At 36.7% G+C, this 25,451-nt stretch overlaps 1 protein-coding gene and 1 pseudogene across 4 annotated transcripts in view; both read left to right on the forward strand.

The window, feature by feature from the left end:
* Positions 1 to 25,451, forward strand: part of FCHSD2 (FCH and double SH3 domains 2) — a 456,625-nt gene that overhangs the window by 371,562 nt on the left and 59,612 nt on the right. For all 4 annotated transcript variants that reach the window (XM_077113662.1, XM_077113660.1, XM_077113661.1 and 1 more), the window contains one exon: positions 13,465 to 13,569. In XM_077113662.1, coding sequence (XP_076969777.1) covers positions 13,465 to 13,569 — 105 coding nt within the window. The remainder of the gene's footprint in view (positions 1 to 13,464; positions 13,570 to 25,451) is intronic.
* LOC143644539 (condensin complex subunit 3 pseudogene) lies at positions 308 to 9,518 on the forward strand (annotated as a pseudogene).

Below are 25,451 nucleotides of genomic sequence, written 5' to 3' on the forward strand. Positions count from 1 at the left end.
TCTGAGCCCTTAGGAGTGTGGGATCCCCTAGTCACCTCAGGGGAGGCAGTGACTAGGCAGACCACATTCTTTGAACCCACTACCCCCACCAGCCCAGCCCCATGACCCGCGACTCACTGTACACCCCACATACCTGAACCCCATCACCCAACCCCACTCTCCACACTCCAAGGGCCCCTGCCCTGCCAACCCTTCCCATGCATACCTGCCCCACACCCCCACCCCAAGTGCAGCCCAATCCACCTCTCCTGAGCCCCTCCCGAGCACTACCTCCCCTTACCTGCTCCCAGCAGGCTATCACCAACACATAAAGGCTGTGGTGCTTACCTCCATACCCAGGCTATACCTGCCCCCAGCCCATACAGTCACACAGCCCCACCCCACACCCCCTGAACTCTGAGCTCAGTTTATGGCACTCCTAGACCTGTGCATGCACATGTTCCCCAGTCATGTCCCCCTGAACGTTTCAAGGCTGGCTAGCCGAGGCTGAGAAGAGCTCCACTTCAGGTCGCTGAATCAGTGGCTCTGCGGTGGTAGAGAAGGGCTGTTCCCAGCTGGGGCCTGGCACCATGGAAGCCGAGAAAAAGCTGCTGCCAATCAAGGAAGCCTTTCATCTGGCCCAGCAGCTGCATCAGAACCAGGTGAAACTGATGGAGGCACTGCTGAGCCACACCTACGACGTGATGGATAATAAAACAGTTTTCCATGTTTAAAACAAAACTCCATGAGGAGTTCATTCATTACCTTAAATGTGCTATAGTGGTATATAAACGTGAACTAGCTGTGGAGAGGGTGATAGAATTTGCAGCAAAATTTGTTACTTCATTTCACCAGGCAGAGATGGAAGATGATGAAGAGGAAGATGGTGGCATTTAAAATTATTTGTTTACTTTCCTCTTAAAGTCTCATGGAGCAAACAGCAATGCAGTCAGATTTAGAGTGTGCCAACTTATAAACAAACTCTTGGGGAGTATGCCAGAAAATGCCCAGATTAATGATGATTTGTTTGATAAAATTAATGAAGCCATGCTTATTAGATTGAAAGATAAAATTCTGAATGTGAGGATACAGGCAGTTCTGGCTCTTTCACGACTTCAGGATCCAAAAGGATGATGACTGCCCAGTGGTTAATGCATATGCTTCTTTGATAGAAAATTATTCAAATTCAGAAGTTAGGAGGGCAGTGTTATCATGTATTGCACCATCAGCAAAGACATTGCCAAAAATTGTACGTCATATCAAGGATGTGAAAGAGGCTGTCCAAAAGCTGGCTTATCAGGTTTTAGCTGAAAAGGTTCATATGAGAGCTATGTCCATCGCTTAGAGAGTAATGATCCTTCAACAAGGTCTTAATGACACATCAGGTGCTGTGAAACAAGCAATGAAAAAGCACCTTCTCCAAGGCTGGTTACATTTCACTGAAGGAGATATCTTAGAGTTTCTTCATTGGTTGGATGTGGAAAATTCTTCTGAAATGGCAGTCACTGTTCTCAATGCCTTATTTTCAGTGACACCTGTTAATGAACTTTTGGGAGTCTATAAAAAAAATGATGGCAGGAAATTGGTTCCAGTGGAAACATTAACTCCTGAAATTGCCTTGTATTGGCATTTCCTTTGTGAATAGTTGAAATTGAAAGGAGATTAAGGTGAAGAATTTTTAGAGCAGATTTTGCCAGAGCCTGTAGTATATGCAGAATATTTACTGAGTTATATTCAGAGACTTCCGGTTGTTAATGACGAACAGAGAAGTGATTTTTCTTATATTGGAAATTTGATGACAAAAGAGTTCATAGGTCAACAGTTTATTCTAATTATCAAATCTTTGGATACTTTTGAAGAAGGAGGAAGAAAACAATTGCTGGCTATCAACAGGAGACTCTTACTCTGCCCACAACCCCACTCCTGGTACCAAGATGTATTAGGGTTCTCTAGAGAAACAGAATCAACAGAGAACACTTGCGAATATAAAACTTATAAGAGTGTCTCACATGACCACAGGAACACAGAGTACAAAATCCACAGGGCAGGCTATGAAGCCGACGATTCCGATGGAGGGTCTGGATGAACTCCACAGGAGAGGCTCACCAGCTGAAGCAGGAAGAGAGCCTGTCTCTTCTGAATCCTCCTTAAAAGCCTTCCAGTGATTAGACTGAGCAACACTCATTGCAGAAGACACTCCCCTTGACCAATTACAAATGGAATCAGCTGTGGATGCAGCTGACATGATCATGGTGTAATTCTATGAAATGTCCTCATTGCAACTGACAGGCCAGCACTTGCCCAACCAGACAAACAGAAACCAGTACTTGGCCAAGTTGACACATGAACACCTGTGCAGCCAGGTCATATTCGCCCCCAGCCCAAGTAGGCATAACACCAACCCACTGCAGTAGCTCTGTGCATTCACACAAAGGGTCCTGCACCATAGACCCCAACCCCTAGGCCTATACACCTACACATCCACATCCTCCCTGGCCACTGGCTGCCCATATTCACAGGCACCAGCAAAGCATCCCCAGCCTGCACCTATACCTGAGCTGCAATGCATCACTGCACTGTTGTGCCCCGCCCAGTGCCCTGCCTCCTGTTACACATCCATCCTGCAGACACAAGGCTTTAGACTACTGAAGGAAATCAACTTCCAAAGTAAATCAGTCAAGATATTTACATGCAGCAAAAACAACAGAAGGTCACTAAGCATATCACAATGCAGGCAGATATAGCCTAGCCTAATAACCAAATTAAAACACCAGAGAAGACACAGATGTTGGAACAACTAATCAAAGTTGTTCATATAACCCTACTAAATAAAGTAAATGGGACGGCTAATGACATAAAGGGGATCAAGAAGTCACTAGAAGAGCATAAAGAGAAATTTGAAAGAAGAAATAGAAAAATAGTAGATATCACAGAGATTAAAGATTCTGTAGACCAAATAAAAAACATACTAGAGAAACACAATAGCAGATTTGAAGAAGCAGAAGAAAGAATAAGTGAACTAGAGGACAGGACAACTGATTCTGAATACTCAAAACAGCAAATGGCAAAAAAAAAAAGATGGAAAAATTTTCATTAGATCTCAGGAAAATGATGGACAAAACAAAACACACAAATATAAGAATCATTGGTGTCCCAGAAGGAGAAGAGAAGAGTAAAGGGCTAAGAAGATTAGCTGAGAATATAATGGGAGATAACGTCCCAACCCTCATAAAAGGCATAAATATGCAAGTCAAAGAAGCCCAAAGAACTCCAAACAGAATAAATCCAAATAGGCCTTCCCCAAGGCACATACTAATCAGTCTGTCAAATGTTAAAAAGAAGCAGAAAATTCTGAAAGCAGCAAGAGAAAAGCAATCTACTACATTCAAGGGAAACCACATAAGACTGAGCTCAGACTACTCAACTGGCACCATGGAGGTGAGAAGGCAGTGATATGATATATTTAAGATCCTGAAAGAGAACAACTTCCAGCCAAGAATTCTGTACCCACCCAAATTGCCCTTCAGAACTGAGGGATAGATTAAAATTTTCACAGACAAACAAATCCTGAAAGAATTTGTCAACAAGAGACCAGCCTGAGAAGAAATACTGAAGGGAGTTCTCCCAGTTGGAAAAAAAGGACATGAGAGGGAGGTCTGAAGGAGGGTACAGACTTGAAAAATACCAATAAGGGTAACTTAAAGGATAAAAGGAGAAAGAAGGAAAAGAATATATAGATCTGACAAATAAAATAAAAAAGATAAGATGATAGATTCAAGAAACACCTTTTTAGTAATAACTTTAAATGTTAATGAGCTAAACTTACCAATTGTTCTAGTTTGCTAGCTGCCAGAATGCAACATACCAGAGACAGAATGGCTTTTAAAAAGAGGAATTTAATGAGTTGCTAGTATGCAGTTCTAAGGCCAAGAAAATGTCCCAATTAAAACAATTCTATAGAAATGTCCAATCAAAGGTATCCAAGGAAAGATACCTTAGTTCAAGAAGGTCAATGAAGTTCAGGGTCTCTCTCTCATCCGAGAAGACACATGGTGAACACAGTCACGGTTTCTCCCTCAGCTGGAAGGGCACATGGCGAGCACAGCATCATCTGCTAGCATTCTCTCCTGGCTTCCTGTCTCATGAAGCTCCCCGGGAGGCATCTTCCTTCTTCATCTCCAAAGTGCTGGCTTACAGCCTCTCTGCAGCATTCTCTGCTCTCTCTGAATCTCTCATTCTCCAAAATGTTTCCTCTTTTATAGGACTACAGTAAACCAATCAATACCCACCCAAATGGGTGGAGATACATCTCCCCTAATCCAGATTGACAACCACTCTTGATTGGGAGATATCTCCAGGAAGATGATCTAAGTACAGATTCAAACATACAGTATTGAATAGGGATTATTCTGCCTTTTTATGAAATGGGATTTTGATTAAAACATGGCTTTTCTAGGGTCTATACATCCTTTCAAACCAGCACACCAATTAAAAGATACAGATTGGGAGAATGGATTAAGAAATATAATCCAGTTATATGCTGTTTACAAGAGACTCATCTTAGACACAGGACACACATATATTGAAGGTGAAAGGATGGAAAAAGATTTTCAATGCAAGTTGTAACCGAAAGAAAGCAGGATTAGCTATACTAATATCAAATAAAATAGACTTTAAATGTAAAGACATTATATATTAATGACACCATCTATTAATGAAAGGGACTATGTGTTAACGAAAGGGACAATTCACCAAGAAGAAATAACAATCATAAATGTTTATGCTCCCAATCAAGGAGCTCTAAAGTACATGAGACAAACATTGGCAAAACTGAAGGGAGCGATAGATGTTTCAACAATAGACTTAAATACACCACTCTCCTCTCTAGATTGAACAACCAAACAGAAGATCAACAAGGAAATAGAGAAGTTAACTTAATAAATGAATTAGACCTAACGGACATATGCAGGTCATTGCACCCCCAAACACATTTTTCTCTAGTGCTCATGAAACATTCTTCATGATAGATCATATGCTGGGGCATAAAACAGGTCTTTATAAATTTAAAAACATTGAAATTATTCAAAGCACTTTCTCTGATCACAGTGGAATGAAGCTGAATCTCAATAACCACCAAAGAACGAGAACAGTCATGAATATATAGAGATAAAATAGCACACTCTTAAACAACCAGTGAGTCAAAGAAGAAATTGCTAGAGAAATCAGCAGCTAGCCAGAGACGAATGAAAATGAGAATACAACATATCAGAACTTATGGGATGTGGCAGAGGGTATGCTGAAAGGGAAATTTATTGCCCTAAATGCCTATATTAAAAAGCAAAAAGGCAGGCCATGGTGGCTCAGCAGGCAGAATTCTCACCTGCCATGCCAGAGACCCAGGTTTGCTTCCTGGTGCCTGCCCATGCAAAAAAAAGAGCAACAATTGAGGACTTAACTTCTCACCTGGAAGAACTTGAGGAAGAACAGCAAACTAACCCCAAAGCAAATAGAAGAACAGAATGTTCAACAGAATTGACTGTATAGATCCAGAAATGGATAGTACAATATCATCTGATGATAGCACAATATTGTAATTACATTGAACAAAGATAATTGTGAGTATGGTTGAAAGAGAAGGCTAGGGGCATGTCTGACACCAGAAGGAAAGGTAAAAGACAAAGACTGAGACTGTAATTTAGCAAAAACTAGAGTGGTTAATGATGGTGATTAAATGTACAAATATAAGATGCTTTTACATGAGGGAGAGCAAATGAATGCCAGCATTGCAAGGTGCTGAAAATGGGATGGCATGTGGAAAAAACACAATCAATGGAAACTAGACCCTGCAGTTAACATTTACATTATAATATGCTTCCAGTAAATGTACCAAAGGTAATATACCAAAGCTAAATGTCTCTAGGAGAGGGATATAGGGAGGAATATGGTATTCTTGGTGTTCGTGTTTCTCCTTTTTATTTTGTCTTTTATTATTATTATTATTTTCCTTTTTTATATACTCCCTTTTTTTCCTTCCTCTTTCTGTTTCTTTGTGGAAGAAATGGAATTGTCCTCTAGATTGTGGTGGTAAACATAACTGTGTGATTATACTGGGAACCATTGTTTACTTAAGATGGACGGTATAATATGTGAATAAAACTGCTTAAAAAAATCAGAAGGGGTGCAAGTGTAGTTCAGTGTTAGAATTTCTACCTGCAATGCCGAAACCTGGGTTTGATTCCAGGCCCATGCACTTCCCAAACAAACAAGCAAAACCAAACAAGCAAAAATTCATCAAATGGTGCTGTAATAAAGCAGCACTCACATGGAAACAGAATGAAATGTGACCCCCACCATACAGCATACAAAAAATAATAATATAATCAGAAAGATAATAGTGCTGGGGAAAATGTGGAGAGAGGGATGCACTTTTCCCTCTTTACTGTTGATAGAAAAGTAGAAAGGTGCAACCCATCTGGAACCAGTGTGGTAGTTCCACAGGAGGCTAAGTATAGAATTGCTATATGATCCTGCAACCCCATTATCAAGCATATATTTGGAAGAACCAAAAGCAGGGACATGAATAGACATTTGCACACTGGTGTTCATGGTGGCAGTATTCACAATTTGCAATGTTTGGAGGCGGCCTAAAGGTATATCAACTGATGAATGGAAGAGCAAACTTTGTTACATACAATGTAATGTTGAGCATCTGCAAGAAGGAATGAAGAGGGAGGCATGTAACTAGGTGAATGGAACTTGAGAATGATTTATTGAATGAAATAAGCCAGAAATGAACAGACAAACGTTATAACACCTCACTCATAAGAACTGACTATAATGTGAAACTCTGAGAACTGAATCTGAGAGCATAGGTTATCAGGGGAAGACTTATTGTAAAGGTTCCTAGACTGTAAGCTTTTACAGCAAACACATCTGTTCTTGAGTTGTAACTATTATTTCTAAATTCTGAGGTGCAGAGTTCTTTGCCTATAGCCTGGTCAGTCCCTAGAACTTCGGGTATCTGTGTGATACCTGAAACTCAGAGCTAGAGATCTGCCGCTCTGAAAGTCAGCGTTACCCAATAGAGCAACTGTTTAAAAAGTTGAAAAGGGGATCAGACTTCAATTAGAGATACGAATGAAGCAGATCTGGTTAAGACTAAGGTAAATCAGACTAAAGGGTAAAGGATGATATTGACTATGTTTTAAAACTTCATCTTCTGTGTGAGACCAAAGAAAGAGGTGTTCACTTGGTGCAAAATTTGTTTTCCGTGGCATACTATCTAATATATCTAGTGTGGTCAGTTTCTTTGAACACCATAATTACATGGACCCTTAAATAGGAAGTGAGATCTTGTTGGTCTCTACAGGTTGGTGTGATGCCCCAATACATCCCAGAGTAATTTGGGCAGAGAATAAAAAAATATTTGAAAAGTCCTCTTGAGGGACTGGGGGGAAAATGTGGAAATATTAAAATTCCTCACTGAGGAATTCCTGATATTCTCGTAAATATTGGGGACTGCCAATTTAACAGGATGAGCCCTCAATTTGGGGGCTTGCCCTTATGAAACTTATTCCTGCAGAGAAAAAGCTAAGTCTACTTATATTTATGCCTTAGAATCACCCCCAGAGAACCTCTTTTGTTGCTCAGATGTGGCCTCTCTCTCTAAGCCAATTCAACAGGTGAACTCACTGCCCTCCCTACTACGTGGGACATGACTCCCAGGGGTAGAATTCCCTGGCAATATGGAACATAAACCCCAGGGATGAGCCTCCACTCGGCATCATGGGATTGAGAAAACCTTCTTGGCCAAAAAAGGGAAGGGAAATGAAATACAATAAAGTTTCAGTAGCTGAGAGATTTCAAATAGTCAAGGTCATTCTGGAAGTTATTTGTGATGGTTAGATTCAGGTGTTAACTTAGCCAGGTGATGGTATTGAGTTGTTTGATCAGGCAAGCACTGGCCTAAACTTTACTGCAAAGATGTTTCCTGATTGGTTGATAGAAGGCTGGTTTATTATATCATCAGTTAGTTGATTGCATCTGTGGCCGATGACATCCACATCGACTAAGGATGTGGTCTTCTCCCAACAAGAGAATCCAGTTGGCTGGATTTAATCCAATAATTCAAAGACTTTTACAGCAGAAGAGAGAATTTTCATGTTTTTTTCTTCAGCTGGCCAGCTTCTCCTATATATTTGTCAAGGACCTTCATCGTAGTTGTAGCTTTATGGCCTGCCTTATGGATTCTGGATCCTTGCTTCCCCAATACCCATTAGCCTCTAAGGAGTACACTTTGGATGATATATGGTATGTTAATATATCTCAATTAGAAAAAAAATACACTGAGTGAGATTAGCCAGAAGCAAAAGGACAAATTCTGTATGGTCTCACTGATATGAACATTAGTGAATGAAGTAGAGAATTTCAGTTAAGAACAGAGACTATCAAGAGATAGAAATAGGGTAGATATTGGGTAATTGGAGCTGAAGGGATACAAATTGTACAACAGGACTGATTGTAAAAATTCAGAAATGGATAGCACAATACCACCTAACTGTAATACAATAATGTTAGTACACTAAATGAAGCTGAATGTGAGATTGATAGAGGGAGGAGGCCCGGGGCACAAATGAAATCAGAAGGAAAGATAGATGATAAAGACTGAGATGGTTTAATCTAGGAATGCCTAGAGTGTATGATGATAGTGACTAAGTAAACAAATTTAAAAATGATTTTGCATGAGGATTTTAAAAAGGAATGTCAGTACTGCAGGGTGTTGAAAATAAATGATAATTCATATTTTAAAACTTTAACTTCTATGTGAGACTAAAGCAAAAAATGTTTATTTGGTACAAAATTTATATTTTAACTAGTGCATTTCCTAATATAACTTATGTGGACAGTTTAACTGAACACCATAAGTACGTGGAACCTTGAGCAGGGCATGAGATTTTGTAGGTTTGTCCAGAGTGATGCCCCAATATATCCCAGAGTGATTTGAACAGTGAATAAAAAAATATTTGCAACGTCCCCTTGGGGGAATAGCGAGAAAGGGGGAAAATTCAACTTCCCCATGTGCAGAAGCCCTGATATTCTCACAAGCAGTGGGGACAACCAGTGCTGGGCCCCCAATCTTGGGGTTTGTTCATATGAAACTTATCCCTGCAAAGGATAGGCTAAGCCTACTTAAAATTAGGCCTAAGAGTCACCCCCTGAGAAACTGTTTTGTTGCTCAGATGTGACCTCACTCTCTCAGCTAACACGACAAGCAGACTCACTGTCCTCCCCCTCTCTACATAGGACATGACTCCCAGGGGTGTAAACCTTCCTGGTAACATGGGACAGAAATCCTAGAATGAGCTGAGAGTCAGCATCAAGGGATTGAGAAAACCTTCTCAACCAAAAGGGGAAAGATAGTAATAAGACAAAATAAAGTGTCAATGGCTGAGAGATTTCAGAGTTGAGAGGTTATTCTGGAGGTTATTCTTATGCGTTATATAGATATCACCTTTTTAGTTAAGGTATAATGGAGAAGCTAGAGGGAACTGCCTGAAAATGTAGAGTTGTGTTCCAGTAGCCATATTTCTTGAAGATGATTGTATAGTGATACAGCTTTCACAATGTGACTGTGTGATTGTGTAAACCTTGTGTCTGATGCTTCTTTTATATACCTTATGGACAGATGAGTAAAACATATGGATTAAAAATAAATAAATAATAGAGGGAACAAATGTTAAAATAAGTTTAATAGATTGAAGTGCTAGTGATCAATGAAAGGCAGGGGTAAGGGGTATGCTATGTATGAATTTTTTTCTGTTTTCTTTTTATTTCTTTTTCTGAATTGATGCAAATGTTCTAAGAAATTATCATAATGATGAATATACAACTATGTGATGATATTGTGTGAGCTACTGATTATAGACCAAGAATGGAATGATCATATGGTAAGAATGTTCGAGTTTGTATGTTGTCATGTGTTAAAAGTGAATAAATAAATGCAAACATACATATAAAAAGAAAGTATACAATCAACTGCAATGATCAACACCTATTTGCAAGATACAGCACTAACAGATTAAGGGCTTGTTTGTTGTTTTGCCCACATACGTCATCTACCACATCCCATGATAACCACTAAAAAGTATACTGCCTCTCCCAAGCATCTTGACCTTGCTAGTTACTTGGATCCCTTTCAATTCTAGTCAATTTGTTTTATAAACATGTATGTAGTACCTACTGTGTGCACAATTCTGTGTTAGAGACTGGGTATACCATGATGAATAAGACAAAGTGCCTACTCAAGGAATACATATTCTACAAAAAGATAGAGCTGCTATAATAAGGAATCGATGTGTGACAAATATCATGATTAAGATATAAAAGCAATCTAAGAGGAAGGAATAAATAAATGAAAAAATGCTTCAGCAAAGAAATAAAGGAGGATAGGTAAAGCATAGAAGTTCATTCTGTGAGTCTCTTTATGTCTTATTATATTTGGAGTTTTTCATAATAAAGTATTTATGGCATTTCAGATATTTGGGGAAAAGATTAAATATTCAATAAATATTAGACAATTGACTTTATATTTGGGGAAAAATAGAAAGTTAGATTCCTCCCTTCCATCATATGCAAAAATAAATTTCAAGGAAGAAATGCTAAATGCTAAACACAATATTATAAAAAGTTGGAAAAATATAGAATTTTTTTATATGTTATGATGACTTCTTAAACAAGATGCAAAATCCAGGAGCCAAGCAGGAAAAGATTGATAAATGTAACTACATAAAACTAAAACTTTCTGTAAGGTGAAAGAATGTTAAAAAGTTAAGAGAAGGGAGCAACAATGGGAGGAAATATTTGCAGCATAAATAACTGGGAAAGGACAAATATCCAGAAAGATATATATTTAAGTAATGAATAAAGAGAGAACAAAAAAAAATCGGAAAATGGAGAGAGAATATGAACTGGCATTTATAGAAGCAGTAATACAAATAGCCAGCAGCATGAGAAGTGATACTCTACCTCTCTATTTTTCAGAGAAATGGAAATTAAAATAGTGAAATCATTTTTATATAGCAAACATTTTAAAGATTGACAATACCCAATGTTTATAAGATACAGAGAAAACATGCTTTCATATGCTATTAATAAAACTAGGCACAACCTTTTTAGGGAGAATCTGATAATGTGTTTTAAAATTAAAATATGCAGTTTCCATTTCTGTATTTTTATCGTAGATATTCATATGTGTTCAAAAAGTATAATATGTGAATTTATCTCAATAAACTTGCATTTTTTAAAAAGACTGATTGACAGGGAACTCCTAGAAGAAAATGTCAGGAAGCATTTTCAAGATTTTTTAATAGGAGGTAATTTCTTAGACCTTATACCCGAAGCACAAGCAACAAAGAAAAAATAGCTAAGTGAGACTTCCTCAAAATTGTGCTTCAAAAGACTTTGTCGAGAGGACAAAAAGGCAGCCAATGAGAGAAGATATTTGGAAACCATATAACCAATAAAGGTTTAATATCCAGAATATATAAAGAAATCCTACAACTCAGCAATATAAAGACAAACAACCCAATTTAAAAATGAGAAAAGACTTGAGTAGACATTTTTAGAAGAGTATATACCTATGACTAAAAAGCACATGAAAAGATGTTCAACATCACTAACTATTAGGGACATGCAAATCAAAACTACAATGAGATATCATTTCATACCGGATAGAGTGGCTACTATTAAAAGAACTGAAAACTGCAAGTTTTAGAGAGGATGTAGAACAATAGCAACACTTATTCCTATTGGTGGGAATGTAGAATGGTGTAACCGCTGTGGAATAGGGTTTGGCCATTCCTCAGGAAGGCAAGTATAGGGCTGCCATATGATCTGCCAATCCCGTGACTAGGTATATACTCAGAAGAATTGAAAGCAGGGATGTGAACTAACATTTGCACAGTGATGTTTATAGTGGAATTATTCACAGTTGCCGAGAGATGTAAACAACCCAGGTCTCCATCAACCAATGAATGGATAAACAAAATATGGTGTATACATACAATGGAATATTCAGCTGTAGGAAGAAATGAAATGTTAAAACGTGTAACAGCATAGATGAACCTTGAGGACATTATGTTTAGTGAAAGTGAGACACAAAAGAACAGATACTGTATAACATCACTAATATGAACTAAATATAACTAGCAAACTCATGGTCCTAATATCTAGAACATAGTTCACCAGAAAATAAAATGAGGGTAGAGAATGGGGAGCTGATGCTTAATTTGTGTAGAGTTTGTAATAATGTTGATTGTAAATGTTTAGAAATGGATAGAAGTGATGGTTGTACATTATGGTGAATGTTATTAGCAGCAATGATATATGGGTACGATTGTAGTTGAAAGGGAAAATTTAGTGGTATGTATGTTACCAGAAAGAAAGCCAGAGGATGAAACATGGGACTGTATAACACAGTGAACCTTCTTGTGGGTAAGAATGTTTTAGAATTAATTGATTGTGGTGATGAATGCACAACTCTGTGAATATACTAGAATACGTTGTGCACTTTAGGTGGATTGTATGGTATGTGAATTATTTCAATAAAACTGTTTTTTTTTTTAAAAAAGTTCTTGGGTGGGCAGCAGTGGCTCAGTGGCAGAGTTCTCGCCTGCCATGCTGGGGACATGGGTTCGATTCCCAGTGCCTGCCCATGTTAAAAAATATATATATATATTCTTTACTAAGTTGTTTGTGCAGTACTATTTATAATGTCAATAAATTTGAAAATTCAAATAGCGATAGAGTAAGAGTTAATAAAATATGATACAATTAAACTATTGAATCTGAATTAATTAAAGAGAACATGGCAATCTATTTATACAGACATAGAAAAGTTTCTTAGATACACTGAGGGAGAAAATAATACTGTATACATCTGATTTCGCTTTTGATTTAAACAAACTATTCTTGTTTGTGCACATATGCATATAAATACGTAAGAAATGTTATGAAAGGATACATATAAATTGACAATAAAATGGTTATCTTGGAATAGAGGGCATTTGGTGGAATATGCAGGTGCAATGGGGACTTTTTGCTGTTTTGTCACAGTATTCTATATTTATGAAATTTTTAAAAATTAGAGGTATGCATGTCAAAAATTATGCAGTCATAATAAAGTCTGTAGATTGTGTCAATGTCAGTTTCCTGGTTTTGATATTGTACTGTATGATTATGTAAATTGTTACTATGGGGGACTCCAGAGCGAAGAGTAAACGGACCTCTCTGTACTGCTTTTGCAGCTTCCTGTGAATCTTTAATTATTTCAAAATAAAAAGTCTTCTTAAATAAATAAAGGAAACAAAGTAAGTAAAAAAATCATGGCTGCTAAATCACTGAGGTCTTTTGAATTATCTAAATACTCTACACTGAAGGGAAAGAGAGAAAAAATAGTCATCCTTATTTTCGTGATTTCTTTAATAGGTTCTAGATGAACTGGAAAGTCATGGAGTTGCAGTATCAGAACAAAGCCGAGCAGAACTGGAACAGAAAATAGATGAAGCTAGAGAAAATATTCGTAAAGCAGAGGTAAGATGGCAACTAATTCCGGTAATTTGCCCAACTCCAAAGACAATACCATAGGCATGATATGCACCTTTAAAATTTGGTTTCTCCTTACTGCTTAATTTCAAGATGATTCATCATCTTCATCTCTGTGCACTGTATTATTTATCAAATACCACTGTGTACAAGGTAGCACATATAGCAAAGAGACTTTGAACATGCTGTGACAAATTTATAATCATGAAACATTACATTTATAAACATTAAGATCAATGAAGATATTAATTTTTAAGTTTTCACAAAGTGAATAATAAGTCAGATTAATGGCATAGAAATTGATATGTTTAGAACCTAGAAAAGTCTCCCCCATTTGAAAGGTTCCTACATCCAGGGGCATGAGCTGGACTTCTAAGAATGGGAAGTTGGTTAAGCAGAGAGGGCAAAAACAGGCTTGCATCTGAATGGCCTAGAGAAACCCCATTAATCCCAGTTTTACTTCATTCCTGTCACAGTCTGATCCACAGCCTATATAGCAAGGAGACCAGGGCATGCAGTGAAGAGCCATTTTCCTCTCCTATTTCAGCCAGGCCCTTACCTAGTTGGAGAACCATTGACTTGTGATAGATGAGTTTTTCCTGTTGTTTGTTTCTCCAAACGACAGAGCCTTGGTAGAACAGTAGTGACCATTTTGAGGCAAGTGTCAGAAGTTGTCTGAAAGGTGTGTTCTGTCTTTTATTTTACATTTCCAGACTCCATTCATAGTGTGACTATCTGGTGCCTGAGCTCAACCAAACCTCACCACCCCCCATAGTAGCAGTAGTAGGTATTGGTCACACAATGTCTGTTTCTAGGCTGAGTGACTTGCTATTTCCGTGAATGTGCAAAACTACCCTATGTTTGTTAGTTTACAGCTAAAAATTTGAAGTGGGATTCCCACAACAGTCTGTTTCACCTCTACTACTACCAGTAGTTAAGTCTGCATTCTCAAAAGTAGTTTTCTTACCAAATATATGGAATGTTCTAAAATCATGGTATTAGTTCCATTATCTCAGTTTTGAATATCTGTGCAATTTAATTAATCCTACTATTATCTTAAAATGATCTCTCACTTAATTTCCACTTACCAGATACAAAAAAGTAACTGAATTTGCATATAAAAATATTTTATGCATCTAAAATGGCATAATTATTCAGTTAGTAATTATATGATTGTCATAATTTCTGAGTACAGTAGACTACAAGAGTCTTTAGAGGAATTGATAATAATTGTTTCTACAGATTCCCTTTTCCTTTTTTTCTGCCTATGTATCATTTACATTGGGCTCTTCTCTTTCCAATAATAGTTATTTACTTTATTTACTATAAATAGGTATGCAAAAGGGAGAAAACCAGTTAAATTCCGTTATAACCCTTTAACTTCATATTTCTTTTTTGGAGTAGTGAAAACGTTCTAAAATTGATCATAAGTCTGTATGTTCAACTATGTGATGGTACTGTGAGCCAGTGATTGTACACTTTGTATGGTTTGTATGCTGTATGAATATATCTCAACAAAACTGTATTTTGTAAAAAAAAAAAAAAAAGGGAAACTAGACCTGAAAGTTAGCTTAGCCATATGTAATTACAGTTAAAGTAACCGAAAAAGAGATCAGGCCTGAATTTGAGTTTAAAACAAAGCCAATCTGGCTGGGTCTAAGGTAAATTAGAATTCAGGGTAAAAGATGATAGTGTATGTACTCTAGACCTTCAGCTAATGTATGAAATCAAAGGCAGAGAGATTCATTATGTCTAGAATCTAAATCTTCTGTAATATAATCTAAATCAACCTTTCTGGATAGCTTATTTAAACATCCCAAACTCCTGTAGTCCATAATGGGAATGAGGCATTGTAATTCTCTATAGCTTAATATAATATCAGGATACATCTCAGACTATGGTGGGCTGATAATAAAGTATTGGTAGAGCCCCTTGAGGATCTGAAGGGGAAAAACTATATATATATGTATATATATACACACACACACATATACATACATACATATATATATATGGAACTATTAAACTCTCCCTTCTGGGAAACCCCAGGTACCCTCTAACCATCGGGGACTCCCAAGAAAATAGGCCAAGCCTTGGATTTTGAGGCTTACCCTTATGAAACTTATTTCTTTACGGGAGAAGCTAAGGCTACCCATGATGAGGCCTAAGAGTTGCTTCCAGGAAGCCTCTTTGTTGCTCATATGTGGCCTCTTTCTCTCAGCCTGACTCTGCAAGGAAAATTGTTGCAGAATGGTACAAGCCATTCAGGGGAGAAAATCTCCCTGACAATATGAGGCGTGACTCCTGGTGATGAGTCTGGTGCTGGCACTGTGGATTCAACAATGCCTTCCTGACCAAAAGAGAGAAAAGAAGTATAACAAAATAAGGCATCAGTGGCCAGTCAAGAGCCTATTCTGGAAGCTGCTCTTATGAAAGCTTCAGTTAGATAGTGCTAATTGCCCTAGTTTGCTAAACCCCAATCAATATCACTCCTGTTGACTCTTAAGAACACCTAGGACTCCAACTGAGACTCTGTAAATGTTTCATGCACTAGGTTTGCCTTCCTGGAACATAAAATTCTCAGAGGGTTCCTAAACCAGATAAATCCTGAAACTAGGAGGGATCAGCCTCTCCAGAATTGTCAATTATGTCCTCCTATCCTTTAGTGTAGATACCCCTTCTCAACATGAAAAACTCAGAATAGGAATTGCCCAAAGACCCCTATAGATTGGAGGAAGGATTAAAGGAGAAGGAGGAGCTATAACAGAGAAAATGGGATTTGACAATTGAAATGGCTGTTGAATCACTAGTGTTTTGGAGCAGGTAGAAATCAGCGATGATGGAATGGTAGTCCATGATAAACTCTGGAATCTGTTCTGTAACAACTTCATGACGTGTGCTTTGAAAATTACTGCTTTTTTCTTTCTTTGTGTATATGTTATATTATACAATAAAAAAAAGTTTAAAAGAATAAAAAGGAAAACAAAAAAATTTTATAAATGAAAATAAATAAATGATTTGTGCTTTTCCAGTTAATCCTTGGCTGATTAATTTGGACCAAATTGAAATTAATTAATTCAGCAAATACGTAGTGAATGGCTACTATGTGCCAGGTACTGATGAGTATACTAGACAAACAATGATGAACAAACTTTTGTTACAATGTCATGATCCCTATGGCTAGCACAAAAATATTTGTAGGTTTAACAATGTTTGCAGCCCCTAATTTAAGAATTGAAATGAAGCAACAACTGCTTAAACTAAACTTTAATTACAGTTTTCTTAATCTAGTATTTAGGTATTTGAATATTTTGAACTGTCGTTTATCATACACACACATACTCTTCATCTGACACATTATACCTATTATTTTAAAAGTAGCTTGCAAAGGAACCAGGAGTTTTAATTGCCAAGTTTTTGAAGTAGTTTGTGACTTATGTTGTTCCAGACACACTTGTTTTTTATATGTTTAAAGTGTACCTTTTATTTAGGTTGAAGAAGTTCTCTCTATTTTTGAAAGTATAGTGTTGAAACTCAAAGGAGAAAGTTAGTGGGAGAAATCAAAGATACCCAAACATTTCTAATAACTCACATTTGGTGTGACGTGTGTAGGAAGAGCTATATACTATATGGTTCTTTCTGCAAGATTTTAGCTGTTCTCTATAATCAAAATTTATTCCAAAGCCAAAGCCCAATATATATATAATATCTAGTGAATTAACAAAACCAAAAAATCAAATTATTTCTCTTTATAAACACATTTTTATGGATATCGTAAATTATCTCAAAAGATGCTGTTATACACCAGAAATTCAAAACTACTGTGTCACTGGTATGTGAACATATAATATATAGCAATAAAAAATAAATAATTTTAAAGAATTACAATGTCACCCTTGTACCTTAATTACTTAATTTCAATTTGTCCCTTTATTAATTACTTAAAAATGGTATTATTTTTGCCATTATTCTGTAAGAGAGCTCCAAAAATTTCAGTTGCATAAAATGTGTGAATCCACTATTGCAAGGTTAAGTGAATGAAAAGTGTAAGCCTGTTATAAAAACAAAATTGCCAATCACATATCCAAATTCACATTGTTTCATGGCCAGTTTTTGTGGAATTTCACTGTACTCTTATTGTGTGGTATCTTATAAGCCACCTGATTAATCCCTTTTTTCAAGTCTTGTGAAAATTTTCAAACATACAGAAACGATGAAGAGATAGTATAGTAAACATGTATATTCCTAACATCTAGATTTACCTCTTGGTATTTTGCAGTATTGGCTTTATATGTTTATTAGATTGACCCATGATTTCTATTCTGTAAAATATAAATTAGGTCTAAGGCCTAATTAAAGTCAAATTAGTGTTTTAGGCAGGAATGCTTCATGGATGATGATGTTGTTTTTCATCACATGAGGAATCAAGTAACATCAAGTTGTCCCTTTATTAATGATGCTAAGTGTGGCCATTTAATTAAGGTGGTAATACCAAATCTTTCCCCTGTAAAGATTCTCTTTTTCTTCCCATTGCAACTAGCAAGAACTCTATATACCATAGAGTTCTTATAATGCCCCACACTGAATGGCTACTGCATCCATTGATGATTATTGCCTGATTTATTTTATTCGGGGTTGCAAAATTGTGGTTTTCTGATTCTGTGATTTAATTTCTATTTACTGGCTGGCTTTTCTCTAAAGAAATTACCCCCATCAAACTGTTAATGAACTCCAAATGCTTATGTCTTTCTCCTTAATTTCTGATTCTAAGGTAAGAAGTTTATGTAATAGTCGCCTCTAGTTGTGGCAAATTGGTAATTCTCTTTACCTTGAGTACCATTATGGCCTCCTAGAATTTTTTAAATTAAAGTTATCAAGATACAGTATACATACAATAAAAATGTGCCCATTCCGAGTGAACAGTTTGATAAGCTTTGACAATTGGCTACCCCTAAATAACTACCACCATAATCAGAATATTGTATTTTCTGTCATGTCAGTTAGCTTTCCTTATTCTAGAATCTCTTCTAAATGAAAGCATTGGGTTTATACTCTTGTGTTTGAGTTCTTTCAATCAGTATAATAGTTCTGAAATACAACCATATATCTATTTACCTGTTTACCTGCTGATTGATATTTGGGTTGTTTCCAGTTTTTTACTATTATTAATAGAGCTTCTATGAACATTAGTGTACAAGTCTTGATGGATACATTCGTTTCTGTTTCTCTTGTAATGCTTTCATTTCTCTAGAAAAAGAATTACTGGGTCATTTGGTGTGTGTCTACCTTTATAAGAAACTGTAGATGTTTTCCAAAGAGCCTGTACCATTGTACACTCCCACCAGGAGAGTTCCAGTTCCTTCACCAGCATTTGGAATTGTCAGTCTTTTAAATTTTAGCCATTTGAGTAGGTATGTAATGGTATCTCATTGTGGTTTTGATTTGCATTTCACTGATAACTAACTAATGTTAGCTAAGACTGATTAATGTTGTTGGTTAATAGTGTTGACCATCTTTTTATATGCTAATTGGTTATTCATTTATATCTTCTTTAATACAGTATCTGTTCTTATTTTTGAGTTTTGAGTTGGTAAAGTATCTGTTCATATCTTTTGAATTATGAGTACTTTATATTTCTGGGTGCAAGTCCTTTTTCAGAATATGTACTATGAATATTTTTTTGTCTCTGACTTGTCATTTCATTTTCTTAACAGTATCTTTTAACGTTTGGAAGTTTTTAAATTTGAGGAGATCTAGTTTGTCCATTTTGTCTGTATTCTGTTATGTATTCTTCTAGAAGTTTTATAATTTTAGATTTTATGTTTAGGACTATGCCCCTAAAGATTCTGAATTAATTTTTTGAGGTCCTTCGTGAGTTTAGCGTCCGGGTTCTTTGTTTTCCATACAGATATCCAGTTGCCCCAGCACCATTTTTAAAATACTGTTCCTTCCCCTTTACCTTTGCATCTTTATGGAAAATGTCTGACCATGTATGTGTGACTATTTTCTGGATTCTATTCAGTTCCATTGATCAATGTGTCTATCCTTATGCCAATATGATATATCTTGAGAACTTTATAGTAAGTCTTGAAATCAGGGAGTGTAAGTCCTACAACACCGTTTTTTATTTCACAATTGTTTGTTCTATTCTCATTTCCATCAGCTTGTCAATTTCTATAAAAACACCTGCTGTGATTTTGATTGGAATAGTGTTGAATCTATAAATCAGTTTGAGGTAAACAAACTCTCAAAAATATTGAATCTTCCAATCCATAAAATTATACAGCTCTCTATTTATTTAACTTTCTTTATTTTCTTTCAAAATGTTTTGTAGTTTTTAATATAAAGAGCTTGCACGTAGTTTGTTAAATTTATCCCTAAATGTTTTGTGTTTTTGTAAATGCTGTTGTAAATTTTATTTTTTTAATTTCACTTTTCAGTTGTTTGTTGCTATGTAGCAATAAAATTAATGTATGTATGTTCATCTTGTATCCTGCAACCTTATTAAATTATATTTTATAAATTTATTTTATTAAATTTTATTATTTATTTTATTAAATGTATTCGTTCTTGCAGCTTTTTGGTAGAATCCTTAGGATATTCTCTGCATCTGATCATATTATCTGCTAATAAAAGCAGTTTTACTTCTTCATTTCCAATCTGTTTTCCTTTTATTGATTTTTCTTGCCTTTATTGCACTGGCTAGTCCAGTAGAATGTTGAGTAAATGTGGTAAGCACCAACATCCATGTTCTTTTCCTGATCTTGGGGGGAGACATTCGTATTTTCATCATGATATAACATTGACTGTAAAATTTTTGGCAATCGCGCTTTATGAAATTGAGGGTTTTTTTTTAATTTTTATTTTTTGCCATGACTACAGATGTTGAATTTTGTCAAATGCTTTTCCTGCACCTCTTGAAACAATCATTTAATTTTTCTCCTTTGCTCTTTTTCTTTCTTTCTTTTCTCCTTTCTTTCCTTTGCTGTCTTAATGCACTGAATTACATTGATTGGTTTCCTAATGTTAAATCAATCTTGCATTTCTGGGATAAACCCCATTTGAACATGATGTATTATCCTTTTTATATATTGATGGGCTTAGTTGGCTAATATTTTCTTAAGGATTTTCACATCAATGTTCATGAGATATATTGGTCTGTAGTTTTTAAATTATTACCTAGAAATGCCTTTGATTTTAGTATCAGGGTAATGCTTCCCTTATGAAATCATTTAGGAAATATTCATACCTCCTCTATTTCCTAAAAGAGTGTATGGAATGTTGATATTATTCCTTTTGTAGTTGTTTGAAAGTATTCACCAGTGAAACCGTCTGGGCCTGGATTTTCCTTATGGAAATGTTTTGAAGTATGGATTCAATTTGTTTTGTAGATATAGGACAATACAGATTTTCTATCTCTTCCTATGTGTAATCTGATTCTGTCAAAGAATTTGATGATTTCAACTCAGTTGACATCAAGTTGTTCCTGACTATGACATTCTTATAAGAAAACACAGAGAAATATCTTCAGGACCTATGGTAGATAGTGGATTTTTAGATTTTACACACAAAAAAGGAGAAACACTTGAAGAAAACATAGTTAAAATGAACTTCATCAAAATTGAAAACTTTGTACAGCAAAAGATATTATCAGAGCATTTGGTAGAACAAGATGTTGGTGTAAGATGCTTCAGGGTGCTGTTCCCCTGCAGAATCTTTGAACCACCAAAGCTGAGTGATCCATTTTCCTCAAAACTACAGAAAAAAAACAGTTAGGTTGTGATAATTGCATGAGCTAAATCAAGAAAAAGCAGCTTTAAAAACTCATGGCATCCTTGCTGCCCCCTCCCCCCCCCCCCCCACACTATCTGTTGCAGTGTGGCACCAGCATCTGTTCCACATTATGGGTCCCAGGCCCTCTTCTGAAATGAGCAGAGTAACCCCTGTGCACATACTGGGGTGCCTTTATGTAGCTGCTGATCTTTTGGGTGGAAATCTTAAAGACTGAACCAGGAAACTTATCTCAGGCTCACCCTCCCTGAACTTGTCCTGCAGGCAAAAGCAGCTTAAGGACTGTTAAAGTGTGTAAGGGACAGTTAAGTCAAATTGGCCTAGGACAAAGGATTACCTCCTTTAAATCATTCAGTAGGACACCCAGGAGGGAGAGAAAGTCTCTATTTTATACGTAGAAGAAGGATTTGAATTCCTAATGGGGGAATTCGTAAGGCTATGAGCAAACACAAGCCAGGCCAACACACAAGCTCAGAAAAGGCAGAGAAGACCCGGCACTTCACTTTTGCCTTGGGCTGATCTTGTAACTGAGAAGTTAGGATATATCAAATGATTATTTGATAAATAATCTACTGAATCATTAGATTATTATGGATTACTGAATCATTATATATATTCCTTTTTTCTTTCTGGTATATGAAATACCTGAAATCTCTGAACTATAATCCAGCCGTCCTGATCTCTGATAATGACTGTAAAAGCCTTTATCTTGTGCCTTTGTGATTATAGAAGCCAGTACTCCCTTTATCTGTTTTTTTTCACTTTAGAAACTTGTAATCACAAGGTCAAATCCCCACCCCTCCCCCACTACCACTAATGCTAATAAAGGAACTTGAATCAACTCAGGACTAATCATTTACTGGTTCTGACACTGTTTCACTTCTTTACATTTGTAAATTGCCTCTGTTTATACTTGCTATTGTGGTAACTCTCTCTTAGCTTTCTGATTATACTTGCTATTGGAACTAGTTACTTCATCTCCCCTTGTTAGAATTCTTAACCTTGAATTCCCTAGACTCTGAAAGACAGACTTTTAGGCCTCTAGGCCATCTGATCTCCTGCTTCCTGCCTAGCAATAAATTTTTTCTTTCTTTAAAACCCCATTGTCTCAGAAATTGTTCATTTGAGCACTTGGAGTGGAGAATCCACTGCCTTTATCCAGTATCAATCTTCTTGATAGGCAGGCCAAACTAAAAGAGAGAGAACCATGACCAGATCATAGAAATCAGTTTGACCCAAAGTGATATACAGATTCAATGCAATCCTAATCAAAATTCCAACAACCTTCTTTGCTGAATTGAAAAACCAATCATCAAATCTGTATAGAAGATTAAAGAGTCCTGAATAGGCAAAGCCAAAGAAGAATGAAGTTCAAGGACTCTCATTTACCAATCTTAAAATTTTTTTACTAAGCTAAGGTAATCAGAATAGCATGGAGTGCTGGGCTTTGAAATGTATTGCTTTTTTGTATATATGTTATTTTTCATGAAAAAAGAAAAAAATGTTGATTGTGATAATAAAAATTATTTATGTCTCCTAGCCTCCTATATTCTGGAGCAGCTAGAAGGAAAAATCTGAGAGGATCATATGGTAGCCCATGACAAACTCTGGGGTCTGTCTTGTAACTACTTGTTGAAGAGTGCTTTGAAAACTATTGCTTTTTTATTTCTTTGCTTTGTATATATGTTATGAGTATTTATTAATAAATAGTATTATAAATACTATAACATAAAATATGTTTTATAAAATAAAAAAGCTATTTTTAAAAAATAGCATGGAACTTGAAAGGAAAGGAAAGGAGAGTAGAGGATGAAAAGAAGAAAAGGACAGACTTCAATAGATCAAGGCTGTCAAGCTGACTGAATCAAGAGCTGTGCTAAGGGGAGGGAGAGTGGCATATTTATAAAGCAGGGTTTATTGAAACCAAGAAAAATAAAAGACAAAAGAACAATGTGTTTTGTGGTTACACTTCTGTAGTTAAACATTTGGTATGCTTCAGAGATTGTTAGGAATAGGCAGGTGGCGCTCTCCAGTTCACCAGGGTAGGTGAAGTTCCATCAACCACGACAGGTTAGGTCAGTTCCATCAGAATTGACTTCCAGGAAGATGGCTGAGTAAGGTAGGCTGGATTCATCCCTGCTCTTATAACAAGATAGGGGCCTGTGGGAAAAAATGACTGGGACTGCAGTCCTGGGGGTAAGGGGTTGAAGAGGTTCTTCAATATTTCATAGGGAGGAGAGAGATGGGAAAATTGGGACAGGGAGTGCAGGGAGGGTCTGATGAGTCATGCACCCCACTGGGGGCAGACAGTGGAGTGCAGGGAAGTGGGGATCCAAGGGAACTGAATCCCTCTGCTCCAACCTGTCCCAGCTGCTAGCAGGGGAAACCTCCCCACTTCACAGCCTGCGGCACCCATCAAGAACCTACAGGCATGCTTAGCTGTTCGCTGTGAAAAGCCACACCCCAGGTACTAGGACCAGTTGCCCAGTCAGGTGCTAAAAATAGTCATCCCATCAGGCACAGTGAATGGTGGATCCGCCAAGCGCCAGGCACTGTGATCAGCTGCTCCATTGTGAACTGTGATCAGCTTCCCCATCCTACACTCCAGGACCAGCTGTCCTGCTACTGAATATCAGGAGTAGCCACCACACCATGCATGCTGTCTTCCCATCAGGCCACTGCAGTTGGGAAGGAGTAGGCCTGAGGGGAAGAGAGGTCACAGGAGTGCCACTTGCTCGGAAGAAGTGATAAGTACAGTCTTACAAACTCCCTATCTGCCAAGGTCTTTTTTTATATGTATGTATTTTTTTTATTTGTTATTTATTTCATATTTTGTATTTTATTTTCTCTCTGTTCTGTGGTCACCAGTCTGAATTCATTCCCAATATATCTTGGGGTGTCTCTTTCTGACTTTAAGGCCTCTTATTGCTGAGATGTGTTGTTTTTGTTTTCTTTTATATTTTGTCTTTTATTTTATTTATTTATTTTTTGGGGGTACATGGGCCCGGGTCTCCCATGTGACAAGCAGACATTCTGCCATTGAACTACCTCTGCATCCCTGCCTAGCTTTTAATAAACCCTCAAGTAGAATTGTTCCCTCTACATGTGGTGCAGGCCTTGGCTTGGCAAGGAATTACTGCCAAACTAAGTGCAAAAGGGAACCTTAAATGCAAAACCAAATAGATACAAAACTTTAAATGAGTGAATGAAACCAGCCTGCAAAATAACCTTATTAAGAGAATCAAATGCCACAAACACAGTAAATCACAAAGCATGTGAAGATACAAGCAGAAATGGCCCAGCCAAACACCAAATCAAAATGCCAGAGGTGACACAGAATACAGAAAAACTACTCAAGGATATTTATGAAGAAATAAAGGATATCAGGAAGATACTAGAAAAGTTTAAAGAATAATTTGAAAGATTATTATAGAACAATGGTAGATCTCAGCTATGAAAGATATAATAGACTAAATTAGAAATATATTAGATACACACAACAGCAGATTCAAAGAAGCAGAAGGAAGTGAACTAGAAGACAACAAATGAAAGCAAGTGCACAAAAGAATAAATGGCAAGAAACATGGAGAAAATGGAACTGAATCTTTGAGAAATTGTGGATAACAAAAGGTGCACAAATAAAAGAATCATGGCTGTTCGAGAAGGAGCAGAGAAGAATAAATGGCTGAAAAGGTTAGTTGAGGATATAATCGGGGAAAACTTGCCAACCCTTATAAAAGATATAAATATGCAAATCACAGAAGCCCAACAACCCCAAATAGAATAAATCCTAATAAGTTTTCTAAGACACATACTAATCAGACTGTCAGATATTGAAGAGAAACAGAAACTCCTGAAAGCAGTACAAGAAAAGCAATCTACATACAAAGGAAAACACATAATATTGAGTTTGGACTATTAAACAGGCAGCGTGGAGGCAAGAAGGCAGTGATATGAAATATTTAAACTCCTAGATGAGAAAGGCTTCCAGCCAAGAATTCTGTATCCCACCAAGTTGTCCTTCAAAATTGAGGGAAAGATTAAAATTTTCAAAGACAAACAAAGACTGAGAACCGTCA

This window comes from Tamandua tetradactyla, chromosome 8 (genome assembly GCF_023851605.1).
Source record: "Tamandua tetradactyla isolate mTamTet1 chromosome 8, mTamTet1.pri, whole genome shotgun sequence".
In the NCBI taxonomy this organism is placed as follows: domain Eukaryota; kingdom Metazoa; phylum Chordata; class Mammalia; order Pilosa; family Myrmecophagidae; genus Tamandua; species Tamandua tetradactyla.